Below are 27,495 nucleotides of genomic sequence, written 5' to 3' on the forward strand. Positions count from 1 at the left end.
TCATCAGGCCAACTTTGGGAGACCGGGAGGGAGAAATACCATGCTGTTCTATGTAACAATAGAATTATAAACCAGAGCACAGGGTACACAGAGTCCGGGCTTATCTGTTCCGATGATTTCTTGAGATGTATACTCCACCACTGTTAAGTGCATCAACCTGCACATGTTGTAGCCAGAGTGTGGGTCTCAATGAACGGTGACCCGACCCCACCGACTTAAGAATATGACACACTCTGGTGGCAAACTGAACCACTGGGTAGCGCCCCGGGCATCTTCATTAACTAGGCCTTCCCATGTGATAGCCACAAACATCTGTTATCCCACGGGAGGGTTTCCCCGCCAAACACACCTCCCTCATTGTACATGTTGGGATCTTCCGTATCCTAACATATCACCTCTTGGTTAAAGAGGACTGGAGACCATGAAAACCCTGGGTAACATCGCTTGGGGAGCACCACCTAAAAATAACTTTCTGCCATGCGGCTGCAAGATACTGCTTCAGCCTTTCACGCCAGGTTATAGATGGTCCCTTGTTTAACCTTGTTTCTTTATACTCTGCTCTAGGCTGTGTGTTGGTGAAACTGAAACTACTAGCACCATTTCTATCATGTGTTTTCTATACATGTCCAGGAGATGGGTGAGTTAAGTGTGGTTTATGCTCGTCGCCACCTGCTTTCAAACATGATGAGATCAGAATGGGTGCAGTACAGTAAAACCGACAGCCATCTTTGACAGGTCTTGATCGGTGTGAAAGGATTACCATGTGTTCTGTGGAAGAGGCTGTAGAATAGTGTGTGGGTCTTAGAGATGTGGTGATGCACAGAATGAGTGTTTATCCAGGTGGCACTCTTGGGTAGAACAAGGGTGCTGTCTGCCACTTGAGCGCATTCTGCAAATATGTTGGCCCGTTTCCCTACTGACTGCTTGGGCTGTTAAGTATTCTGCTTTGGGTTAATGTCTAGGAAGTCTGCTGCCACCATAACTGTTATATTTACTGTTTTAGCCTCTGCTTCTAGCCAACCAGTGTGGCAGATCCAGATACTTGATGGCTTGAATTGCTGCAATACAATGCGGTGCAAAGCATGCCAACAGACCACACTGGCCCAGGTTGGACATGGCTCTTACTAGTTAAGGTATGAGTAAAGACCTCGTGCTTCACTGATAAATGGACGGAGATTTACTGCAATTTCTACTGTCATACAATACCAAGACTAACATGAAATTGGCACTGGCAGTAATGTTGGAATAACCATGAACCTTTTGTGCGTTTGAGGCCCGTTTCCACATGAGAGTGTCAAACTGATAATATAATTTAAAACAAAGATTCAGTGGGTGGAACTGACCATGACGCACAATGACTGGATGGCTTCAGAGTCCCTGAACAGCTCATTTTCTTCAGTCTGTTCATGCATCTGCCAGTGTTGCAAGATTATCACCATTGACATGGTGTGGTATCAGTAACTTGTGCTGACTACGTAATGTCTTGAGCAGACATTGTGCTGTCACCGGCGTATATCCTGTGAGGCGTACATGCAGGATGCTTAGAAACCGATGATGGAGCTCCTCACCCAACCATCTTGGTGTTGGACGGGCGGCAGTGGAGCACGCATCAGGGAGGACCCGGTGGCACAGTCAAACATTGAACCTAAGGCATAAGCGGGGCAATGGCCCATTCAAGCATGCCTGGGAGTGGATGGACAGGCAGGAGTGAGCCTAGGTGTGTGGATCTTTTCCAGCAGCTGCCAGGCATTCTTTAATACCAATGAGAGTGGAGGATCTCACTGCATGTGACACAACAGGGTCCTACTCCTCTTGCGGCTCCTGTGAACATGTCCTGGGGCTTTCTTACTCCGTCTATATTTCTGTGAAGAGTCCTGATCCCAGGATTCGACCTAGGGACTATTGATCTTGTGACCAACTTGTAGCTTGCATTATCCCATCATATACGAAAGAAAAAAAAGCAAGGAAGGCTTTGTTGTGCCATGAGAAGTGGTCAACGAGACAGGTGAAAAGTAAAATTGAAGGGAGTCTACAGAGGAAATGCGGACAACCAGTGGCAAACAGACTCTCATGTTCTTTGAACTTCCTGCAAGCAGACCTGGCTGCAAAATCACAGCAGTGACAACCTCAGAGCAGAACATGGAGGAACAACTGGGGAGACTGGCGACCAGGATGCAATCTTCAGAACAACACTTAGAATCAAGGCGGACACACTCCGCGCAATAGAGTGGAAGCCAATAGAGGTCTGAAATGAGCCGAAAAACTTGCAGTCTTTTCAGATGATTGACATAGGTGATATGATGGAGCTGTATGGGAAAATGGAGATAGATCACAGTTTACGGAGTGGGACCCAGCTGACATTGCAGGGAATACCCGTAGAGGTCCCTGTGGAGGCTCTTTAGGGCAAATAAAGTACTATGCTGTCTTGTCAGCTGGCCTGGCAGGCAGAGGAAGTGGAAAGTGTGCTACCCAAGCTCTGCAGACTTACTGCTAAAAAGCAATCTTCAGGCAGAGGTAAGGGCAGTATTATGAATGTGAGAACAGCGGCCTGTAGGGATCTGATAATCTTTGAGGATAGCCAAACAAAAGAGATGCGATTGGAAGACTGACTAAATTTGTTTTTCCATACCATGTGCCCTGCCATGACCCCGGCAGTAACAAATCTGAGGCATTCCTATAAAAAAAGGTATCTAGCGGTAGATGTTTATGTCTTGCAAGGTATGAGAGAATCCTAATCACACACTATTCAACTCCTATAGAAAACTCTTCAGTTTTCAAAGGGGAATGTCTTATGTTTGGGGCCATGCACCTTAAGTCCTATAAGTACCTTGCACACTTTCCTGCTGCGGAGGTCTTGGGCCCTGCGGCACAAGGATGAGCATCACCTGAAAATCCCACAGTTTTTTACACTACAAATATTAATCCTTCCCAGGCAGTGCAAAGTGTGGTGCTCCCTCATTGTGAGAGCTATCCAACCATCGTAGTGACTTATGCTTGAGGATGGCTTCGCCTGCGCTCCATCACCCTTAGCCAAACCCTCAGTTATCACCTAAATCCCCGAGTCACGATTCTTTTCTATGAGTCAGGGTGACTTACAACTTACTCTTGATGTAGGGGCGAGTAGTTAAGAATTTCCAAGGGTAAGCAACGCCCAGCTTAGTAAATCTTACGTCTTACTCTCCTTCATTGTTCCAGTGAATGTGCCCATTTATACTGGAACCTTCTCAGTCCCTGTTAGGATCCCTACTCCTCACTTTCTCGCCTACTCTACTGTTATCTGTTAATGATGTGTCGGATGACACAAGAGCGTGCTACAAGGGATCAGCTATCATCAAAATAAAATACCCCTTAATTCCACCTCTACCCTGCCCTGCAAGCGGAGCATTCTAGAAAGCTAGGGGGTAACCTACGATTCCAGGAAAATAATTTCTGCTTCCTATAAGCGGATAATCATAGACATCTAGAAACAGGGTACAGAGCGCTACTTCAGTTCTACCTAGGATAGGACTGTCTTGTTTAGGTGCTTTCCCAGGGCACCACTGTGAGTGGGTTCTAACAATGCTCCCACTGACCTGTGCTGTGACTGGCACAGTAAACAATCTACAGAAGGCCTCTTGTCCAACGCTACCTCTTTTGGAGTAGCTTTTTTCCATATCCTGAAGATCTGATCTTTCCAAGTAATGGATTGTGTTGGGGGAGGTTTTGCTATACCCTTGCACAGCATTCTGCCGCCTGCCAGGCCAGGTACGTGTAGCAGAAGACTTTAAAAATATCATAAACATGGGGCAAGACTTGAGGTACAGTACTGCTTTGAAAAAGCTGGTTAGGTACAATTCAAACATAGAGCTAGGCCTAAAAACTTTACCTTACCCTCTTTTGTGGCTTCTTTAGATTCACAGACCTTATTTTGACACCATTGCTCTTTTTGCGCTTACATTAGATTTACTTCACTGCATCTGTCTCAGATCTTTTCAAATGCTATTTCCAACTTTGCCAAACAACCCCTTGGAAGACACTCCTATGTATTTATCAACCTTCATCACTGCAACAGGCATCCACAGAACTGTGCACAGTGCTTTATAGCGAAAATATTCAAATTTATTTTCTAATTTGGTATTATTTGTCACAACTCTTCGCGTTAAATACAGCACAATGCAACTCTGGAGAGCTTCCCTGCGATTCACACACAGATGAGCAGAGCGGCCCGCCGCACCGGGACGCATCGCTAGGGCCCGCGACCCCAAGGGCGAAGACCCCTCCCTGCAACTTTCGATGCTCTAGCCATGGTTAGGGGTGGTTCAAGGACTGCTTCCGGGTCATGACATTGGGGTGACGCTCTCTGTCTTGTGCTTGGTGTACACATCACTTCTGTTTCAGATGTCACAACCTATTAAGGTTGTGATGGCCCTTGGCTACATCCTTTTCTCCATAAAGACATCGCTGCAACGGGAACGGCAATGGCTGCATCACACGTTTCTAGTGAGGCCAAAGGAAAAATATGGAAGGGGTAATTTGTTGATATTTTCTCGCTGATTAGGCCTAAAAGACGGGAGGGTGAGCCAAAAGAAAAGGAGGGGGAAGGATGCCTCCTCCCGCTCATAGAAGAAAGCCTAAGTTTCAGGAGTCTATCACTAATTGGTTGTTTGGTTTTAATGCTGTTTTGGAGAAGAAACCAGAGGTGGCCGCAGCCATGATATTTTACGCAAACAAAATACTTAAGGCACACCATGTGTATTGGGTGACAGCTTAGCTGGATTATGATAGGGACTTTAGATGTGCTAAAGTAGAGGATCCCGATATTGGTTACTGGGAGTGGGGACCATTCCTCAGGGATACAGGTGGTGCAGCCTCTAGGGATGAAGGTTGGCTGGACCTTAGTTTTAAGGGATTATGCAATGGAGACTCTATATTGGACAGAACAGTTCAGTATTCAATTATGTTGCTATATTTTGTATCTTAACTGAAAATATATCCTATTTCTTTTGCCTGGATAAAAGTTTTTTCTCTGATGGCAATCCATTGTATCCTTTGCCATGTTCTATATTTCAGAATGTAATATTGTTAAACATGTCATGTTTTGCTTGTTCTGATATGTAATTAAAATGGCCTTCTTCCCAAGAACATTTCTGCTGGTCATTGACTCGTTGGGTTTTGGGAGGGATGTGGCCCCGCTTTGGGGGCTCTGTGTCCTACTAGTGGCATTCATGGGGAGATATAGGCTTATCATAGCTCCCAGTCGAAGCAACAGTCCAGGAAATTCATATAGGCAGTTTCTGAACCCTTTATGAGTGCATGGGAGGGTGAGAGACCCTCAAGGATAAGTAAGATGGGGTATGCAATGTGATAGTTTCAGCAAATGTGGTTAAGTAGATTGAGTGTTGTGGTTGATAATGGCACATGTAATGTGCTTGGTAAGAGGTGAAGATCTGCTTGGTGCGGGAACAGTGGTTGGTGTGGTTGATTAAGGATGATGCTATACAAAATAGCATGCCATTTGGACCCCAGACAGTATTACTTTCCTTCATTAAAAGTCCCACAAAATGTATGATAAATGTATTAGTTAATTTGACAAAAACTGCAGAAATAGTCAGTTTGCCACCTCTTCAGCAAATACATTGTCAGTCTTCAATATGAGGGTGCATAACCAGAGACCAGGTACAAGACTGCCATTGCCAGTTCGCTTTGAGGATTTGTGCTTCACCTTTCAGTTCCTACCTAGGTATCTTTGGTCTTCTACAAAAAAGAAGTCACCATATCCTATGACCCTGGTTAGGAGTGCCATGGAGGTTTTGGTGATATTTATCACACCTGATTCAAAGTGCGATATATAGCACCAGTTACACTAGTGTGGCCGTATAAATGGGGCATTGCATGAGGCATGTGTTATAGCGCCGTCTTAAGACAACCAAACGAACATGCGCACAGAGTTCTCTCCAACCCGAGCTGTGTTGCCAGGTAGAGAACAGCAGGCACCGGCTCCCAGTTCCCCTGGGAGCGCAAAACCAGACTGATCACACCAATCGCGACGCTTTCCTCATGCTGGGAAATAGTATTACCAGAATGAGAGAAGGGTGTGTATTGGCGCAGAGGAGTCTGGGAGCCTGTGCACTTGCAGCAGAGGAGCACCGAGGAGGAGAGCAGCAGGTAAGTGCTTTTATTTTTTTGTATTGTTTTAGCCCCTGCACTGCCCTACTCTTTTTTTTTTTTTTTCTTTTTTTTTTTTTACACAATACCAGTCGCTACTGAAGTCCTGATATTTACTGGACCTTCTTCCCTGTTAAATTTCGGCAGGTGTGGTCTGCCGAAATACAAAGAAGAGAAAATCCACAGTATGCAGAGTTTAATGAAGTTTAATGAACCACTTGTAATTGTGATACCTATGCGGAGAGGTGTTTGCACATGGGCTGTAAATTAAGAAGATTCACAATTGAGGTCAAAATTGGACAAACTGCCCCTCAAGCATCTTTCGCCCTTATATGTCACTTATTTTCCCATAGACACAGAATAGGTACTACCCATTGACATATCAAGCACTTATTTCCATTTATAAACTTTTCAGTATCCTAAGACCAGAGCGTTCATCAAATGATCCTCCTATCTTCGAGAAATCGAAGCAGCTTCTCCTGCACTCTTGGAATGTAGCTTGGCAGTCACTCTCATTTCTGCCTTCTAATGAGGTACTCGTGCACGTGGTCACAACCAGGAGGTACTCACTCCAAACTATGCATGCAGCCAACCTGCTGAGGTCAGGTAGGGGTGATGTTTTGTGTATTGTTCTTTTGGTCAGGAATGGATGGTATATTTTGCGTAGTGTCCTTCTGGTGAGAAACTGATGTTCCTGATGCAATAGCTCTAACAACCGGCTCTGATTTACACCCAAGAAACGGGGCCCTAGCGTAGTTCAGCAGCAGACTAAAAACTGCTCGTTATTCTAGTTAACAATTGAAAATGCTTCGCACATCAGGTGGCGATGGTGCTTTCTCTCTGTCATGGCTCTCATGGAGAGCGAGGAGCCAATAATTAACCAGGCCGTGCAAGCCAGTGCACTACTAGTCGAGGACTCTTTGTACTGCACATATGACGTAGGGGCTGGGCACCTCAATAATACAATTATTAACAATGAAGGTAGACAGAATTGGAAAGGCAGAACAATATGTAATCCCAGATCCCATATGTTAAACCCTCTTTCCACAAAGAAGCTCCGACGGCTGGGGAGAAACTGGCTTCTCCATCTGGATTCCTCGCTTTAGCCTTCAGAGGTGGGATCAGTTCTGCTGCTCGACTTATTTCAGGAGACAAATGTTTGATTATATCACTCCAATTCTATAATGCTTTCACTGGTTACACCTTCACTTCTGAATATTTTGGAAACTTTGATGCATCACTGAAAAAGGCACTTGTCTTGGGCCAGCCTTCCTACCTGGCTGGAAAGCTGTGGATCGATAGCAGCACCGGAAGGACCAGAAGCAAGGAACTTCCGCCCCTGACATCCTGAAGTGTCCCCATGTGAAGACCTCCACTGAGATCTCCTCTGCAAGTGGTTGGTGGGGAACATGGCGGCCAGCAAGGCTGCTCGTCGCTCGAGCCTCGCCTTCCTGGGATGTCCGAATGAGTCTTGAGCTGTTGGCAAGTCTTTAACGACCTTTTTTAATTTAATGCTGTCCTTGTGTCTGTTCTACCCTAACTGTTTATTTGGCTTTCTCTGCGTGTTTTTTTGTAACAAAAAAAACACATTTTACTTTGTAAATTTTCATTTGCTACCTCCCACTTTTGATTCTTTACTGGAGCTGTATTGTATTCTCTTATTTATTGACCTTGTTATTTTTCTGAACAGCGCCCCTTTGCCTCCAAGTTAGGTGTAGATGTGTGTGTGTGTGTGTGTGTATATATATATATATATATATATATATATATATATATATATATATATACATACATATACACACACACACATACATACATACATACACATACACACACACACACTTGAAAATGAAAAGTATAAAAATGAACCACAGGCTTGGCTTTTCAGCTATCAATTCCTGCAAAAAGTGCCTTCTCCGCAGATGCTGGTTTCAGGGCTCCTCCACCGCCTGCTTGTAGCTAGCATCCTGGTGAAGGAGGCCTTTCTCGCCGCTAGCAGTTCTTTTAGCACAAATAACAGTGCCAGTCTAGAAGTCCCTCCTCCGCGTTCGGCAACTCTGTCTCTCTCCACCACGTTCTGAGATACCCTGCCTCCCCTGGGGTTCAGGAATCCGGCCAGAACTTGGAAAGAAAAGGGGGATAGTGTATTTGCTCTGGCCCATACCTGTTCTGTGGGTGGCATGGACTGCTGTTGTACTGCAGGTGCTGTTCCTAGTGTGTCACTGTGAGGAAATAAGTTGTTGCTACTTCCCGTGCCTTACCTGTTCTGCCAGTGTGAGGGGAAGCTTGCAGTGCTCCTACATGTGCAGTACATGTGGGAAGAGTTAGGGGAAACGTGTACAGCTGTTTTTGCTGTACCTTGATTACCGATGTGAGGGGAAAGGTTTGCGTTGCTGCCAATGCTGTGACTGTGAGGGAAGATTTCACTGCAAGTGTAATCTGTGTTTGAAAGAAGTTTACACTTTTGAAGTCTATGATCTGTCTGGCAGGACCATGCAGAAGCTAGCATGATTATGTAGAAACCAACAAGACATTTACTTTCATGGCAGTGTAAAATGGGCTTGAGGGTGTGGAAACTGGCATTAAATATTTCTGATGGCATTGTAAAGTGGGCTTATCACAGCAGAAGCTAACATGGAATTTTCTAAAAGGCAATGTAAAATGGGCATGGCAGTGTTGAACTGGCATTACAACTTTCTGGTTGCAACGTAGATGCTGACATGGTAATGCCAGGTTGGACACTACATGGACAATTTCTGTTCTGGAAGCTATGTGACACTGGTATGGCAATGTAAGAACTTCTAAGGGAATTTTCTGACGCGCTGCTGAAATTAACATGGCAAAGTTGTGCTTAACAGGGACATTGTGAATAATGACACAGGCATGGGGATAATACAAGGCTAGCACACTGAAAAAGCCTTATAATACCACCAAAAATAGGGAGGAGAAATGTATTTATCCACTCTTATATCCTTCTCATGTCTGTATCACACCAGGTATATACACCTCCTTACCCCGAGGGGTTTCCCCTTTATGGATGGAAAAGCCTCACCCACTTAATAATGATATGCTTCATCATCGGCTAGTCCCACACACCGGGTTCTGATGGTACTAACCCAGTGGTCTTAACTGTAGCCCTCGGGGAGGGTTACCTCCTCGTAGGGCAGGGAGATCAGAATAAATTGTTGTCTGGTCAGTAGGGTACAAGGTTGGTAGTAAGCTAATTAAAACTACCTCAGCATCTATCCAAGAAGTTTTCTTTATTGGGGATGATGTTAGGTAGGGTTAAAAAGAATACAAACTCCTTCCCTGCTAGAAGGGTGATAGCGGTGATGTATGGATCTATAATAGATCCATGCACCTTGTATGATCGACCAACATGTTTCGGCCACTGGCAAGGTACTTGCCAGGAAATACTTCTCAAAGCATCCGTCCCCAGGCTTTCTTCGGGGCACTAGATTTTTCTCCCTACTGTCTTCGCATATATAGTATAGCAGGTGGGCTGCAGGGTAATTAGTGAATAAAAGGCAAGAGCTTTAATTGCAGTGCATTATTGCTTTCTGGTGGGCCACGTTTTGCTCAAATAGGTGTCAGAAATTACCTATGCCTGCCACTTCACAAGATGACAGAGATAAACAGACACATGAAAATGTCAGAGAAGCTACAAGAAGACAAGCTCTTTTATCGTGTTCTGGCTTTGTTATAAGCAAGAACAAAGCTCATGTATTCAACAGTAAACAATCTTTCTTGCATACAGATGTACATGGATAACCAATCCAATTGTCAGAATATCCGTTCAAGCGAGGGGAGAGAAGGGGGTCACAAAGACATTCGCCCAAGTTAAGACCTGACTGTATCCCCATAATCAGTAATACTGTAGCTGTAACCATAGAATCGCTTTAGTCAGATAAGGAAATGACTGAAAAATATGGAAGACTGTGTAGCAACATTTGAGAAACAAGCACTGGGAAAGCCAATAGGTTTTGCCTTTTTTATGTAACTGGCTTACACATATTAGAGAAATGTTATAAAAATGTATGTTTTATTACATTAAAAACAAACATTATAACATTTTTCTAATATTTCATGTATTCTAATATTTCTGGTATGTATGGTTACATGACCATGTTTCTTCCAAATGCTATTTTTATTGTGGTTCCCTATAAGGGCTGTTCTGAGCATTACAGTCTAATGCCAAGTGAAAGAAGGAATGCACAAACACAAGGTTTATTTCTGATAAAGGTTTTATTGGGTTTAGATGAGGACTGTAGATGTTTTATTGATCTCTTCTTATTGCATTTATGACCATGATTCATGTCAATGTAACATCCTTCTTACACTGTGAACGTTTGAACACTCTAGATGTTTGGGTGACCCTTCTACGGGGGCACCAGTGGTTACACAAGGTCAGCTATGGTTGTTCCATCTGCCAATGTAACGTACTGCATGGCTAAATACTTATAAGGTCCTAAAGGCAAGACCTACTGGCTATGCCAATGCTTGTTTTTGTTTTCTGCTTTCTCGATTCCATTTTCGGGTCAGTCCTTGCCTTTGGACTCAGCTTTTTGACCTTGTTGTTTGTGTGGCGTTTGTCTTACTATCTGTCTGCCGTTGTTGAGAGTCTCCTATTATGCAGTGTCTGAGGGTCAGTCATGTTATCTGGGTCCATGTCTAGTCTCATCTCGATTTACTTCTTGACATTTACTGTCCTTATCTAGAACCCATTTCACATAGTGCCTGAGAACTAGTCAGCCCACCAGCCAACTAGCAGACATCCGTCCATTTCATGTATCCCTGAAGACACCTCACCACAGGAAGTGATCCTGAGTTTTCTCTTCCCCTTCCCTGTTTTCTCTTCTTTCTCTATTGAGGTATTCGAGCTCTCCATACCCAGGACAGACTAGGGGACCACTGGGATTCTCAGAAGGGTCCTGGGCCTCTGCTGGAAAGGTTTTTAGACAGAATATAGGAATCAAAATTATCTTGGGACAAAATAGTGTGTCAAGAATATAGAGGACAAAAATATTGTGAAGGTAAGTTTCTATAGGTGAGCCACGTTTTACTAAATATAACTCCACATATATTTACCTTGATGATCAAGCTACGTAGATGTGGAGTTAAGAATAAATCTATTCTTACCTTATCGATATTTTGGTCTTCAATATTTTGACACAATATTTTTGTTTCTGATAGTCTGTCAGTGATCCAACCAAAACTTGACACTAATGATGACTTTCTTCATGGCGTACAATGCAAACTGGTTATGGGACTATGGTCCTGATTACAACTTTGGTGGAGGGGATTACTCCGTCCCAAATGAAATGGATATCCTGCCTGCCGAATTATGAGACCATTATATCCTATGGAACTCGTAATACAGTGTGCGGGATATCCATCACATTTGAGACAGAGTAATCCCCTCCGCTGAAGTCGTAATCAGGCCCCACATTTTGCTTCCCAGCTCCATGGCAGAGTTACAGTTTGCTTTGATTGTGCAAAGGATTCAAACCTATGTCACGTAGCTCATAGGTAGGGCCACTTGAATTATGCAGCAGGGGAGTACCACATTATGCCATAGGGTAGACTAAATCATGTGGCAAGAAAAGGCAGATTATGTGGCACTTTTCGAAACTATTATCTCACTATCGTGTAGGGCAAGGATTTCACCACATTAGTACCTGTTTAACTACCAAATACAGAGAAAAGCAACAGAAAGATGACCAGTTAACCTTTATAAACCCACAACGCCATGTTATTAGTAACTTTTGATCCATTTGAACTAGAAACATTATTTGTTGTTAAAATCTGCGGATTATAAAGCAAGTGTGGCAACTCCATAATCATGCGGAAAAAAAGCAGCAGAATTACATAATGCCAGTGGCCCTTCTCGCATGCACATCTTTGCAGCAGATGTATAACCCACTTACAAATTTTCTATGATAAGAGCATGTGCACAGCAAGTTAAACAAGGAGCTTTGCACAACCACATAAAACCACTACACTATTTTACTAAGATTTGAATTTAGAGGTTATGGGTTTTTACATGGTTCTGTGTGAAAGACATAGCAACATTACTACTAAAACTAGAAGACTGTGGTAGCAAGGTGGGCGTACACTTACAACAAAATATAAACGTGCACCCTCGAAGGTGGGGCACGAGCTACTGGCTTCGGTAGACTCACGTGACCAGAAGAAACTCTGCCTACTCTGGAGACGAAAGCCAGAGACACCCCCAGAGGAACTATGTGAAGTAAGGGAGCTGTGAACTGGGCCCGCATGCACAAGACAACTGACGCTCATCCAGCCCCTGTTGCCTGACTGAAAGCTAAATATAGCCTGGAGCTGGGACTCATGCCGTGCCCCTCGAGGGGGAAGGCATCAGTGCCCACTTGTGAGTAACGCCCAGGAACTTTCACTGACTGCCCAAGCAGCATGGATAAGTGCAAAATGGAACAGCTAGTTTCAAACACTACATTTGCAGTGACTGCTCCAATGTTTGTTGTTTCACTTTTATGTTCATCAAAATCTTTATCAATTGCTAAATTGGGTTGGGATATTCTTTACTAAATGATTTTTGTTATGCAAGTGTTGCATTGGTACTATTGATCCTAAACATGGATTATCTGAAGTAACTCACGTTATCAAAGAGTAGAGAGAGTGGTTATAGAGAAACAGAGTTTACATAACTATGAGCTAGCTTTGCACGGTGATGGGACAATGTGCCACACTAGAAAATCTGGCTTTATGCACCCTGCGTTTCTCCTTGTGTGCCCGCACAGACCATCCAAATCTCCACAGCTGGAGTCCACAAGCGTCATCTCTGCACAGAGGACCTAGAGAAGGACCCCCTGTACTGCTCCGGTGCCGCGAACCAACTGTCAGACCCCTGCCACCCACTAACCTTGCATCCGTATACAAATCCCTCGGCCATGCCACTTGGGCAGCACCCAAGTCAGTGCCAGGACCACAGACAGATCCGCAGTCACGCCTCTCTCAGCTCGTCTTCGACGCCTGGCTCCCCCGGGCCTGCCTTTGTTAGTTCTTTAGACTCCTGTTGTACGTGGGTGATGCACATATCGATCTGAAGGCCGGCAGTATGTGTAATCCTCTATAACTTTCATTTCCGCTTTCATGCGGTGAATTGACGGATGTGCTTCCGCTAATGGGAGCAACATGATGCTGGCCTCGGTCACTGAGACCCCACTGTGGTCTACCGCCTTCTGGCCACCCCTGCTCGGCCCTCGACCTTACCCGGTCCCAGCGGTGAAATATCTGGGGGTCAGATACCTTGGGCACATGCTGCATCACAATCCTGTAGTCCAAGGAGGAGGGATGGCAACGGACCTCCACAGACTACTTCACGTGTAGGAAAGCCTTGAAAGTGTGGCCCTACGTAATACTTCCCTTCATTCTTCTCTATTCCAAGTTTCTATAGCGCCAATAAGCCTACGGTATACAGTACATGTGTAAGTCCCATGAACCCAAAGCGCATAGACAGGCCCCGCTTCTTTATTTTAATTCCAAATGTAAACCCTTAGCTCGGTAATAGGCTTCTACATCCAGGCTCCCAGCCCTGCTTCTGTAGGGCGCCTACAGAACCCCAGCACCTGCGACTGACATAGCCTTCCCACCACACATAAGCCGCATAGAACTTTACCCATAAACGTGTGCACCCAGCAACCTCAGACTGACTGCCAGTGCCGCCTCATTCCACCAACACACACTGCAGTGCCTCTGCGCCGCTAGAACCTACAGATGCCAAGCTGTGAAACTGGAAACCCGAAACCCACAGATGAGCCCCTCAGCTCTTTCTACCCTCACATCTACTTAGCAGTGCTTCTACCCAGCAGCTACAGCCCCCGAGCGCTACACTCATACGCACAGCCTCCTTCAAGACCTCCCCTGTGCCCATCACCCACAGACCCTGCTCTCGCCTCTGAACCCAACACTCACAGATTCATTTCAAATTGACTCTGTGCCCGACACCCGCAGCTATGCTGAAACCAGTCCTGGGGTACTTGTGTTCCGGTTTAGAGGGTACCCGGCTTTGCAGTTTGAGGTGGGCTATACCTCCTGGAAAAGGACCAGGGCTGGGTTGCAAACAGCTGAGTTCAAACTGAGGTGGCATGATGGGCATAAAATCAGTGGACCGGGATGCGCATCGGAGTGATTGCCAGGGGCTGAGATTTGTTCAAGCATTCCATCCGTCACGTGTTCGTTTACTTCAGCACATGAACAGGAAATATGTTTATCTCAACCCCTTGCCCCAACACAGACCCAGCAGCCCAGTTGCGTAACAAAGGCCCCCGCATTCCAGGGGGCACCTTCAGCACACTGTACACGGGTGGCAGGCCCCTGGCTGGGCCCGGGAAGGGGTGGGAGGGGTGCTACAAGGTACTTTGGGAAGGAGAAGGTGCTTAAGTTTCGTTACGCCACTGCAGCCGCCCTGACTCTCCACCCAGGACCTAAAGACTCCCCCGGGCTCACCTCTCACCCAGGCCTAAAGAAATGCCCTACTCCGTAATCTGTCCGCAAAAACAGTCCAGTTCGGTGTCTGGTTCCACTACACACAGACACTTCCATTCATGCCTCAGTTGTGCACCCATGGGCCCATACTATGTATCGGCTGTGCGCCCCCAGGCCTATGCCATACCTCTATTCTGCACCCCAGCTCTAGGGTACAAACCCTCAATCTTGCCTTTGTGTGAGCACCCAATCACTCCCAGAACTGTCTCGTGCGGAGCACTGACAGACAACCTTTACCCCCTTCTCGTGCAACAAGACTATTGCTCCCCACCAACACCCCTGGCAACTCTGAGCGTTGCCGCTTCCCCTAACCCCCCTGGGCCGAACCCCAAGGCCCCTCTCCCTTCGCACCCAGTACGCACTGACTCACCACATCCGTGCTCCTCTAGTCAGCATCCAGAGACAGTTGGTGCCCTGTCTCTCCACCAGCACCCCCAGCACTGCATCTTCATCGCACCCACAGCCTGTACCCCAACAGCCCCTACCCGCCTCTGCCACGGAGCACTCATAGACCTGCCCCTTTGCCCAGAACTCGCAGACACCCCTGATCGTCTTCTGCCCAGAAAACAGCCACGCCCTGCTCAGCCAGTGCCCCTAAACAGACCCTCGGCTCCTTCCGCACACACAGGCAACGCCAGCCTCCTCTTCCCAGCACCCCAAAACACCCAGAGGCAGACCCCACCCAGCACCTACAACCACGCCTCTCGGCGCAGCACCGAGAGGCAGTTCCTGGCACGCCTCTTAACCAGCACACACAGACACCCCCAGACCGCCCGTTCACCCAAAAGCGGATCCATTCCCCGGCCTCCCCGCCCAGAGACCGATTCCCAGCCCTGCTTTTGCACCCACGGCCAGATTTCCAGCGCCGCTTCTCCGCCCAGCACATAGGGAGGGGCACTGGCTGTCTCCCCATTTAGCACCCACGGACACCCGGCCCCCCTCTCCCTACAAACTCCCCCTCGCCACCGCTTCTCCAAAGGATGCGTCGCCAGGCCGCCCCTCACCCCCGCGGCCGGACACACCGCACTCACCACCTCCGAGTCTTCCTGGCCATGGAGGTACGGGTCCTCGTACATAGGGGCCGCATTAGCGGGGGCGCGGCCGGCGGAGAGCTCGGAGCTGCCGGCGCGGTGCTGGGGCGGTGGCCTCTCCTGGCGCGGTGCAGCGCGCAGCCCCCTCTCCGCCGCCGGGGGCGCACCTGCAGCCAGACGGCGCCAGCGGAGCCCGGAGCCGCCCGGGGGAGGGGAGAGCAGGGAGCCGGCGGCGCGGGGGTAAGGGATGATGCAGGGACTGGAAATACCCAGGGTGCTGCTCTCGGGCACCGCACGTGCACAACCAGCCCCGCTACCCCCGAAGCCGGGCCTGGGAGTCGGGTCGGCTCCTGGGGGGCCCCTAAAGGACGCCTGCCGGTGACTGGCGGGCATCCCTCAGGTGTGCTGGCAGGAGGGCGCGGGGAGGGGCGGCAGGTAGTGTTGGGGGGAGGGATGCAACATTTTTACAAGTCCTACTCTGAGGGACGCTCGACCCTGCACGGAGGCGGCCGAGGGCCAGGTCATTAGCAGGCCGGTCTCACGGGCGCTCTTCGCTGTTCAGGTTTATGTGGGGGTCACTTCCAGAAGTACTCCATGCAGCACACCTGCAAGGCGGAAGTAGCAGCATCTATCAGAGGTACTCCTTGAGGGACACCTGCTCAGAACGTAATTGTTGAAAGAAAAAGTACCGGTGCCCGCAGCTCTGCTCAGAAGCCCACCACGGTCGGTGCAATTAAACGTCGGCGGGCCGAATACCAAGGCTGGTGGTTTTTAATCCACTTCATACCTCATTACTCCTCAACCAGACACTCCTGCCCTTTTTCTCACTCTTGCAGGTTCATAATTTCTGTTTCTGACGGTTTTGGCGAAGTTTTCTTCCTTCGTCTTTTCGATCCGCACGTTTCCCCCTCTCTTGCACTCTGTAGACATAAAATACGACCTTGTCGCCCCCCCCCCCCCCCCCACCTCCGAACACACTGGCAACCACCGCCTCAAATTAAGCACTGCACTCGCTGGAAAAGGGGAGCATTCCTCAGAAATAATCCGTGAGGGACACTGACATCAGCTGGCTAGAGGGGGAAGCATCTATAAGAAGTACTCTCTGAGGGATGCTGGCAGGAGTAACAGGGGCAGCATCTATTAGAATTACTCTCTGGGGAACACTGAAGCCTGCTGGATGGAATGTCAGCATCTATATGAAATACTCTCTGAGAGATACTGGCAACTGCTAGGAGGGAAGGGCAGTACCTATCAGAAGTACTCTCTGATGGACAGTGACATCTACTGGAAGGTAAGACAGCATCTACCAGAAGTATTCGCTGAGGGACAATGGGCGAAGGATGAGCATCTACCAGAAGTACACTCTGAGCGACACTGACACCACGTATTCGAATCCCTGTCTCAAGGATACAGGTATCACGTAGGGCAGTGGAATTTGCAGCTGTCAGGAATTCTGTCTTACAGCTAGAAGCATCTCTCCCATCGGCCTCTTCTTCAACTGCTCATTGAAGTAACTACCTTAAGCACTATATACGTTTGTACAGCCAATGAAGATAGCGCCCTAATGTGGGTAGGTTGCTGAAAGGATGAGCCCTGAGATACTTAATCATGCTACTTAGCGAAGTTTCACTGGTAACAGCAAGTGATGGAGTTAACTAAGGTGTTACTTGCAGTGATGGGGTGCATCAGGGCTGTTTGCTGCCCGCTTCTCTTGAACTTGTACCTGTGTGACATAAAGCACTAATTTATCAAAGTGTGTTTGTCCCTGCTTAGGATTGTGTCAAGACATGTAAGAGCACTCTACACTGCATTTGAAATCCTAGCAACGTCCTCCGAATGGTGTTCCTGTTTTTCCTAAAATAAGAAACTAATCATTATATCCTATGGAAATTGTAATACAGCAAATGGAATAAGTGTCACATTTGTGACAGAGTAACCTGTCTGCCAAGATCCAAACCAGGCCCTAAGACTAGAACAGGGGCCTGGGGACATTAAGGTTGGGTTACTGTAGCCCACCCTCCTCTCTAAGCAATCCCATAGCCTGGTCCTCGGGTAGATGCTTCTTTGGACCCAGTCAGCCTGCTCCTACCATATCCTATAGATATGTGGTTATATTTTTTGGTAGTAAGCTGATTTGATTCAAGTGAGAAAGAATATACATTCAGATACTTCGAAATGTCCTAGTGAAGTTTGATAAAACTTATGATGACTACTCATGTTTTTCATCAATGAGGGCCTGACTTGGCAATATAATACCAGTATTGACCTATGGGGCACCACTGTGGCTATCTACCATTAATTATTCAGGTGAGGATCTGGAGGGCCCAATATGGAGGCTGCTCATTGGGGTACAGATCTAAACCTCCTTGGAATCACTATGATTGGAGCCTGACCTTTCTTTGAGTTTGGCTAAGGAGAATCATTGGTGCTAAAATGGTACTTCACCTTATCATCGCCACCTCTGAGTTATTTTTATTCACTGGCTTAGGAGATGATAAATACACATACTATATGTGGTGCTACAGACTCCAGCTGTTATGTTATGTTAGTTGTTATGTGAAGTGCAACTGGTACCTGTATAGATGTCCTGGTGCTAAGTAATGCAAATGCAGAAAAGAAAAGTGAACCGAAACCAAGCCAAACTATTGAATATATAACCAGCTTTTCAAGGCCTTTATAAGGGCTAACAGATCCTGTAAGGCACACAAGAATGACGAAAGGGTTTTCCATAATCAGACCGCCCTAACTGAGAAGCTCCTAATGATGCTCAATTTTAAGGGGGGATTAAGTGGGTATTCCATCACTCTAAATGTTTACAATAATTTTATGAGACCTATTGCAAAAGTGGCCAATGTGCAAGAAAATCGTTTCTGTGCATAAGGCTACGATGCTTATGTCCCTGGCTGTTCCCCATATTATGATTAGAATCATGATGTTAGAAAACGTTTTATGCTTTTTAGGTTGGCGCACGCCTCCACTTAATGGGTGACTGATGATTGAGCTATATTCTGAAATCATTCATTATATTATATAATGTAAAACTGCTTCATTTGTGGAAAGATTTTAGTTGTAACAAATAAAAATGTGATAAGTCTAAGATTGATTTCAAATGATTTGGTTATTATCTTTAATAATATGATGAATTTTAGAGGTTTTACTTTAGGTTGTGCAATTTTCATAAATCTGTAGACCCGGTTACAAAGATTTTTCTTTGAGTTTTACTTACTGTTAGTTTACTTTTAAGTTTGCAGTAGTAAGTCACAACTAGGCATCAAAAAAAAAATTGTGACTCAGGCCTTATGAGTTTATATGTTTTCTATTACCTGTATGCGCTTACTTATCCACAAATAAATACCCGCACAGCACACATCAACTCTCTCCAGGCAAACATTTTCAATTGTGCAACCTCACTTTATTGAAAGAATTTCTGGACAGAGAACATATGGAAAAGAAGAGAACCTCGTAATATTACATAAACATGCTTACAACTCACAATCATAAGAGCGTACCGCATCAAGGAGAGGCTTTCCACTCTAATCTACCCCTGTAGGAGTCTACCACATCACAGAAGAAGGGGCACATACAGTAAACCTCCTCACTAGAGGTGCACCACAGCAGAGAGGAGATGTGCACTTTAAATTCCTTCGGAAGGGATTAATCATAGCACAAATTGAACATCTGGATTACGCCTCTTCTTTGGGGTGCAGCACACAGAAAACACCTGTTTTAAACCTCCTCTTTTAATGTATACTACATCAAAGGAGAAACTCCCACTTAAATCCTTTCTATAGGGATGTACCACAACAAAGAGGAAACCCCAACTTAAAACCCCTTCTGTAGGGGTGCGTCAAATCCCAGAGGCAACACCTGCTTTAAGTTCCTTCCTAGACATGTGACATATCTTGGGAAATACCAACTTAAAATTCCATGTTTACGGTGAACCATATCACAGAGGAACAGGTTGAAAACCCCTTCTGTAGGGGTCTCCATGTCACAGGGAAGCACACTTTAAACTTGTTTTCAGCAGGGGTGCGCCACATCAGAGAGGAAACATTTTTTAACTCCATCAGTAGGGGTGCATCAGGTTGCAGAGGGAGCACCCACTTTAAACCTATTCTGTATGGTGCACAACAGCACAGAGCAACACGTTTCAAACCCCTTCTGTAAGGGTTCACCACATCACATGGTAACCTGATTTAAACCTCTTCGGTAGGGGTAAACCACACCACAGGGGATCCTGGTTTAAACCTCCTTAGCAGAGATACACCATATCACAGGGGAGCCTGCCTCAAACCCCTTCTGCAGGAGTATACCACATCAGAGAGTAAACCAACTTATCTAAAACCCTTTCTATAGGAATTTACCCCATCAAAGAGTACCCTACCTTCAACCCCTTCTGTAGGAGTGCACCATATCAAAGGGTATGTATACTTTCACCATCCCAGCTGATGTACCTCTTTTGAAACCCTTCTAAAGGACCCCACATCACAGAGAAGACCCCTAGTTCACACCTCGTCTGTGGGAGGGCACCACCTCAAAGGAAGCCCTTGCCTTAAACCTCTTCTGTGGGAGGGCACTACATTACAGGGGGCCCTTGCTTTAAACCTCTTTTATGGCAAGGCACTACATCACAGGAGTCTCTTGCTTTAAACCATTGCCGTCTGAGTTTAACATAAACTAATGGGAGGGTCAAGAACTAACACGATTCTGAGAAATTTTCATTAATGTGGGATTAGGAGAAGCCAAAACAGATACTGCACAAAAACAGGATGGCCAGCATTATCTATGGCTGCTTCATGATACATAAATGTGGACTGGTGACTGGAAGTAGACAGGGCTGCTTGTGAGGAGAGTGGAAAGCCCCAAAAATTCAGAACAATCAGGAGCCTCTGAAACAAGAGTCATAATCTCTTCGTAGAGTGACAGATACACGAGTGCAGAATGGTAGTTGGCACAAACAGAGAAAAGACGATAGGAAATGCAACTCAAATGAGTTTTAGTTGCTTTGAACCTATTCCACAGACGCGTACTACATCAGAGGGTACATTTACTTTAAACCCCTTCCACAGACGCGTACTACATCAGAGGGTACATTTACTTTAAACCTCTTCTATAGGTATGTACTGTATCAGAGGACAGACCTACTTTAAACCCGTTCAATGGTAGTGTACCACACCACATAGTACACCTATTTTATCCTGGCCTACAGAAGTGTGCCACATCAGAGTAGACTCCTCTTCTAGCATCGTTAGTACCACTGTAAAACAACAACAAACTTCGCCTGCATAAGATTGTGGCATGTGAGAATTGACACCAACCCGCTTGATTTAATTTCCTACTATTTAGTTCGATAAATGCGGCATGATTCGCCTTAACAAATAATTGTATTTGAATGAAACATGGATTCATATGTAACATTTTAAATGCTCAATTGTAGAACTTCTGCCTACAGTGTTGTTATGCCTTCATGTACTTTTCAATAATGTTCGACTTTACACCAAAGAACCTTTGTAAAATGTGTTTTTTATTTTTAAATTAGGTCAGCCAGCCCGCATGACCGAGTTCCTGGACACAGAAGAAAGAGTCTGTTCCTGGAGATTTGTCCTTTGTTCAAGGCAAACCAATCACCAGAACCTTGTGGAAAGGGTGCCATCTAATGGACACTGACGGTGATTTAAAGAAAAAATAAACTAACTGAAGGGCATTTGGACAACCTTGTTTTTGTCATGTGTCAGGTGGTACTTCCGAACTGATTTGAGGAGGAACAACTGGAGATATCACTGTTAAATACAACTTTTGAGAGTGATAATGATGAAAGTCCATACACTCCAGTCAGACATCGCGTTCTGCCCATTTTGCCTTTCCCTATGTCTCCCTGTGTTTTACCAGCCTCCTTACATCACCGAACCCTCCAGCAGAAAACGAGGGCTTTTGTCCTCAGCTGCCTTCTAGAGTTCGGAATTTGGGGGCAACCTAAACGCCTCTTCTGTAGGCTAAGAGGTGACTGTCATTTCTTGGAAGTTGATTTGCTATAGTATGGGCACAATAGTTTTCCTGCGCCTTGGCGGTGAGGGCTACTGGTCACTCTACCACTAAGTAAAACCCACACAGAAAATCATAATTTGGCCGCACGAAAGATGCGGCAGCGTGCTACGGTTTATAGAGGTGTCTGAACACTTTTCAGAGTGGGGGTGCTGGAATCAATATTGCATCTCTGAAGTCATAGGGATTGTGGAAAATCCAAGCGTCTTATCAAGAATATGCATAGCCAACAATCCATACCCATTCAGCGAGGGAGTGGTAAGGTGTGGTATGTTGCCTGACGTGCATTTTGGAGCATACTGTCACAAATCTATTACTTTTACAGAAAACACATTTTCCTTTAAAGTGGTCACAAAAAATGCACTGGTATTCAATTTTAGTGATAACCCCACAGTACATAATCAAAAATGTCTGTTTCAACAAATACTTAATGTTTGCACATCACCAATTAAAGTTTCTTAATTTATTTAATCCTATTAAATCTTTGCTTTCATCACACTTCAAAATTACAAAAATAATGCGCTTCATTTGTGCTTTCATAATGTCTGATATATTTTTTAATAATTGTTCAGTTTATTTACAGGTATTTATAATTAGTTGTGTGTAACACAAAAGCTGACATCCAATGGCCTTTTCTTTCACACTCCCTGTCCCCCAGCATGATTGTCAGTGAGATCACCTTACGAAATGCTCTAACTTTGCAGATAGAGAAAGAAAAGTAAACACCAATCTCCATGTTAAACGAATAAGTAACACTTTGTCAGAAGACATGGCCTGGCATTTGACCTTTGTCTTTGCACCAGCAATGTACCAAGATCAAAAGAAAATGTAACAGCACCTTTATGGTTCATTTGCCTTCATTAGCCAGAACCCCCCACAGACACCTACTTAACTCACCAATTAATGTTCATATCCCCCCAGGTTATGGTGGTTGTCCCCGGATAAACTGACAGTGTCCTTTTTGGTCTTTACACCTGCCCTTTCACCTCAACATGTGCCCATCTCCTCCTCCTCAGTAGCGGTTGTTGGTCTCTCCGGTCCAGGTGGACAAATACTCATCAGAACACCACAGTCAGACTCAAGAGAAATCAGTCCACTAAGTTCCGGAAAGGAAGTAACGCACTTCGCCTTATCCCATCTCCACCAAGTAGTTAAATAGGAGCACTACCCCCGTTGGACCTTTGAACCTGGCACAACAGGAAGCACTTCACCCGTGGGACTTGCACGCGGCACCCTTCAAAACATGAACTTTAGTTGGCTCACTCCCTTCCCGTCTGGGACCAAAATGGGGGTGAGTCAGTCAAAGTTGCCTGCTTAGAAAATGCCTGGGAGACAGTGATGAACCTCAAACTATAGAATCAAGCACACGGCAAATTATTGCCAGCACTTCTGTCCTGGGACCACTGGGTGCCGCCAAAGACCAGGAGAAAAGGTAAGCAAAGCATCACGTGATAAATCCAAATAAGATATGCTATAATGAACAACAACAGTTACGTCAGGTGTTAACCCTATCGACCTGGTTGCTCATCCTTTACTGACAACATGTAACTTGGTGCCTAACCTTCGCCCCGCCCCCAGCTGTGATGACATTGTAAATGATCACATGTGCATAGCCGACTGAAAAGAAGTGCACTTAAGGACAAGGGCTGCAGGCCAGTATTTTACTTTAGCAATACCCTTTTCTTTCCATTATTTTACCTTTTTAGGTCGAGCGCTCTAGCGCTTTGACCTGTTGTAAGTATTGTGGGCTTCTAACCACACCCACCCCATGCCCTTCACTTTCACTTTCCTGGTCTTGCCTTTCAAAAATCCTTTGTTATCATTTGTAAATGCTTTACATTTGTCTCTCCTTTAGGAGGTTTTGTTGCCGCCTTGCAGACTGCCCCTGTTACATGGATAATTGCACGTCTGCAGATACATTTGACTCCAAGCGTACTTCTTTTTGTGTCTCACCTTCACGCTTATGCTCATGGCAGCCAGGGCACTTTGAGTCGGCTCGCATATGTCAACTGTTTTACTTTTCATTCTCAATTCAAGTGTCAAGAAAAGTCCAGTTAGGAATTTAAAACGCTAATAGCTCTAACTTGAGCAAAGGCAAAACCCATTGCATTGCAAAAGCATGTTTGTTTTTGTAGTCATCCTTATGTGGCTACAGTAAATCAAAGCCCAACAGAAACTTTTGATACCCAGATAAGAATCATATTTTCATGCGATGTTCCTTAAAACTAAAAAGTGTTTCTATATCTGTTTGAGTACTTCTGCCTGTTAAGAACAATCAGTACTGGTCTGTCAAAATGATATTTCATGGTTATTTTTTTATGTCACATTTGTATTTGCATGTGGCCACTTTGTTTAGCTGGTGACGTATTTTCTCTTTTTCCATTTTTATTTTTGGTGTATATGCTTCTGTTAAAAAATACCAATTCACCAGCTTATCGAAGCCCGGCCTGCTGGTTATGCTAATGATGGATTCGTTTGTTTTTGGCACATTTTGCTCGCACTTTGTAGCTCTCTAGGTAACCGAATGTAAAACCATAAGGACACCACAGTTTCTAGATAAGTGTATACTTGTTCTCTTTTAGTTTTTTTATGATGTTGGTGCCCTAAAACGTCCTTTGAGATATTGGTGAGGCTAAGATCCTTTGTCTTGACATCACCTGGCTCACTGAATGACCACATTTCATGCATTTGTGAAAACCTGTAAGTTAAGTAAATCCACCAAATGGGGGAATCAAGCATTCAAGTGCATTGTAACTGACGCTCCTCCTGTTTTGTTTTTTCTTCCATGTTTCTTTCACCTGAATTTTGTGTTGGTTGCTCAGCTTGGTATTGCCTGATCAGCTTGGTATTGCCTGATCAGCTTGGTGTTGCCTGCTCTGGGGCACAGTAATGGGGCAACTTAATTCAGTGTTATAGGCCTTTGTTTTCGAAGGTCCCGTACCTGGTGCACAGTGTGTTAAATGTTAATCTTTCCTCCACTGGCAGACAGTTGAGCTCTTTTGGAGCTGGTGGACTGTTGCCCCATTTTCTCTGGTCCAGAATAAACCTCACTTTTTGTATCTGGATTGTTCTGAGTTCCTGCAATTTCTCCTTCGTTGCAGCAGTGTTGATTGGCTTGCTGTAGGTCGTGTAGCATTATGTAAGGGCTCCTGAGTTCTCTCTTTTATATCATTTGTAGCAGCAGAAGGATTTTTATGACTATCATGAGCTAGGATTGTCCTGGCAGTTGAAGATTTATACCTTATCAAACCGAATACCGCTTCTTTACTTTCCATGTGGGTGGTTGTGGCTGCTTCCAAAAGGCCTCTCTCACCTATCTGTATCACTTCATATGAGAAAACCTTTCACATCAGCATACACATACAAGGGCAGCATCGCACTTGCTGGCACCTGCATAGCAGCCATGCTGGAATCAGTGAGCACACTCTGCATGCACTACTACTTAGACACTGATCTAGGAAGTGATGCTCTGCTCGCAGAATTTTCTCACTGACTGGTTCATAAGCAGGCTTCTATTTTGGATTCTGTTACCAGATGGTGTTACTCTCTAGGATATTGTATGCAGGAAGCAGAGAATTACTTTCCTGCAGCTATAGTTCTCCAGTTATATACATATTGTACATTGACAATAAATCATATGTGTGTAAATCAATGTACAAGATGTGCTACATAAGAGAGTGAGGGTTACAATGTGTAGGAGTGACATGTCATTGATAGCTGACTTACAAATTATGAACTGCAAGTTACAAAAGGATCTCGGTGTTAAAAGCAGTAACCCACGTACCCGTTTACATAAAATAAAAATCTGTTATCTGTGTGTTACATAATTTGCTTTGCAGGAGACATATTAACCCACTGCGCTACTTTGATTCAAAACTGGGACTAGACACAGCAGAGATCTCTCCAGCCTAACTTGGTTAGTCCCCCAATTCTATTTTTAGGATTTGTGCCCTGCCGGTAAGTATGTGAATCTTTACTAGGCAGCAACAAAGAACACTCGATACGGGTAAGTTGCATTTTGCTACCTCATTAGTGCAGAAGGCTATTACAGCACCTAAGGACCAAGAGATCCTGTAACACACAGAGATTTCCCACAATACTGGAGCTCGGCTACAGTCCTCCCCTCCCCCTTCACGAAAGGTTATGAGGAATCAATAGATGTTCCCTTCTTGAGGGGCTTTTCTATAAAGCAAGGGATTACTTCACGTAGGCATGCCAGGATCTGGCGTTGTGATATGATCAGTTTCTAATTTCTGTGAAACAAGCCTTATGATATTGTGAGCCAAAGTACTCTCATTATTGATCGCTTTACATAAACATTCATGACTCGTGGGATTTTCATGAGTACCACTGTCTTGCAAAGTTGCTGCTGCTCTTTAGGCATGAAGGATGGTAATATTGTCTCCCTTTATATATTTAGGGATATGGAGAGTGTTTGTGGCATCCCTTAAGGTTTCAGGCACTCGGACATCCACTGCATTATTTATTTGGGTCCTTTGTTGTCTGCAAACTAATAGATTTTTTTCTATGGTCTATACAATCCAATTTAGAATTGGTAGCTTTTGTGCCTGGGCCCTAATATCAGCCCTTGGAGTCAGGAGGGGTCTTGGCTGAACCCTACTTAATAGAGGCTGTAAATTACAGATGTGGCCGTGTCAGTGGTGGACACCATTTCCTTCTGGCAAGACCAACCTTCTCCTCGCCCAGTTTTCTATGATAAATTACGGACTGTAATCCCTGACCAATGCTTTGATCTGATAATGGGATTTTAGTGACTTTGCAACTCAATAGTCCATCAGTAGCTGGCATGAGGTCCGTGAGCTTGCAAGATATTAATCTTCCTACAAACGGCATGCATGATTCAGAGATGGGTGTAATCTGTGAATACATTGAAAATACCCCCTTGGGTGGCAGCTCGCTGCAAACACAATTTATGAGGGTTTTATGCCATGTACAAGATTTTTAGCCTGACCTGGCTCCTTATCAGCTGAGATTCCACAATACTATGGATAAGGAAGGTCTAATTTAGCTCTGTTCAGATCTGAGAAGTTCCACAAGGGTGGCCAGTGCTTCCTCCTGTTAAACAGGTCCTCCTTGTTAAGTCAAACCTTCTTAGACCTTGGAAATAGTCTCCTACATGATTTCAGTATGGAATGTTGAGTAAAGAATATTGTGGTGCTCTAATATAGAAAAAATATCGAGGACAAAAATATTGAAAAGTAAGTGCATAAATGGTAATATAGATTTACTATTTTCATTCCTCAGCTACGCACCTTGACGATATACATATTATCAACGTGGATAGATGCAGATTCAGACGTACAAAATGTTATATACTTACCTGTCAATATTTTTGCACTCGATGTTTTGGCTAAGCTATTAAGGTACCACAATATTCCCTACTCGATATTCCAGGCCCATAAACCTTGCATCATCCTAAGCACGATTATTGGTACAAAGGCAGAGCACCTGTCTGCATCCGTTTTCAGGCACCACGAAGGGTGTGAGAAGCTGGCAGTGGTGTGGGGGGCTCAGCCCAGCACCTTTCACCTACACCAAATCTGCACATCATATTCAGTCAAGAGCACTGATGGTTCTGGTTGCACTGCACCCTGTACATAAGCGAGTAGTTTTCAACAGGGCTGTAGGAGCAGTGTGCCAGGGCCACAAATATAACTGCTTTTGAACCACCAACACGGGGCAGGGCCCATATTCTTGCATGCGTTTGGGCCCTTTGCACCTTTGCTACGCT

The 27,495-nt window shown here is 45.2% G+C and overlaps 1 protein-coding gene across 3 annotated transcripts in view; it reads right to left on the reverse strand.

The window, feature by feature from the left end:
• The window catches only part of CACNB3 (calcium voltage-gated channel auxiliary subunit beta 3), a 274,688-nt gene that overhangs the window by 145,749 nt on the left and 101,444 nt on the right, over window positions 1-27,495 (reverse strand). The window contains exon 1 of one of the 3 annotated variants that reach the window (XM_069230501.1): window positions 15,702-15,937. The exons of the other annotated variants lie outside the window; for them this stretch is intronic. Within the exon in view, the coding sequence (XP_069086602.1) occupies window positions 15,702-15,746 (45 nt within the window). The 5' untranslated portion in view covers window positions 15,747-15,937. Of the gene's footprint in view, window positions 1-15,701; window positions 15,938-27,495 lie in introns of those variants that run through there. 3 annotated transcript variants of the gene reach the window in all.

This window comes from Pleurodeles waltl, chromosome 4_2 (assembly GCF_031143425.1).
Source record: "Pleurodeles waltl isolate 20211129_DDA chromosome 4_2, aPleWal1.hap1.20221129, whole genome shotgun sequence".
NCBI lineage: Eukaryota > Metazoa > Chordata > Amphibia > Caudata > Salamandridae > Pleurodeles > Pleurodeles waltl.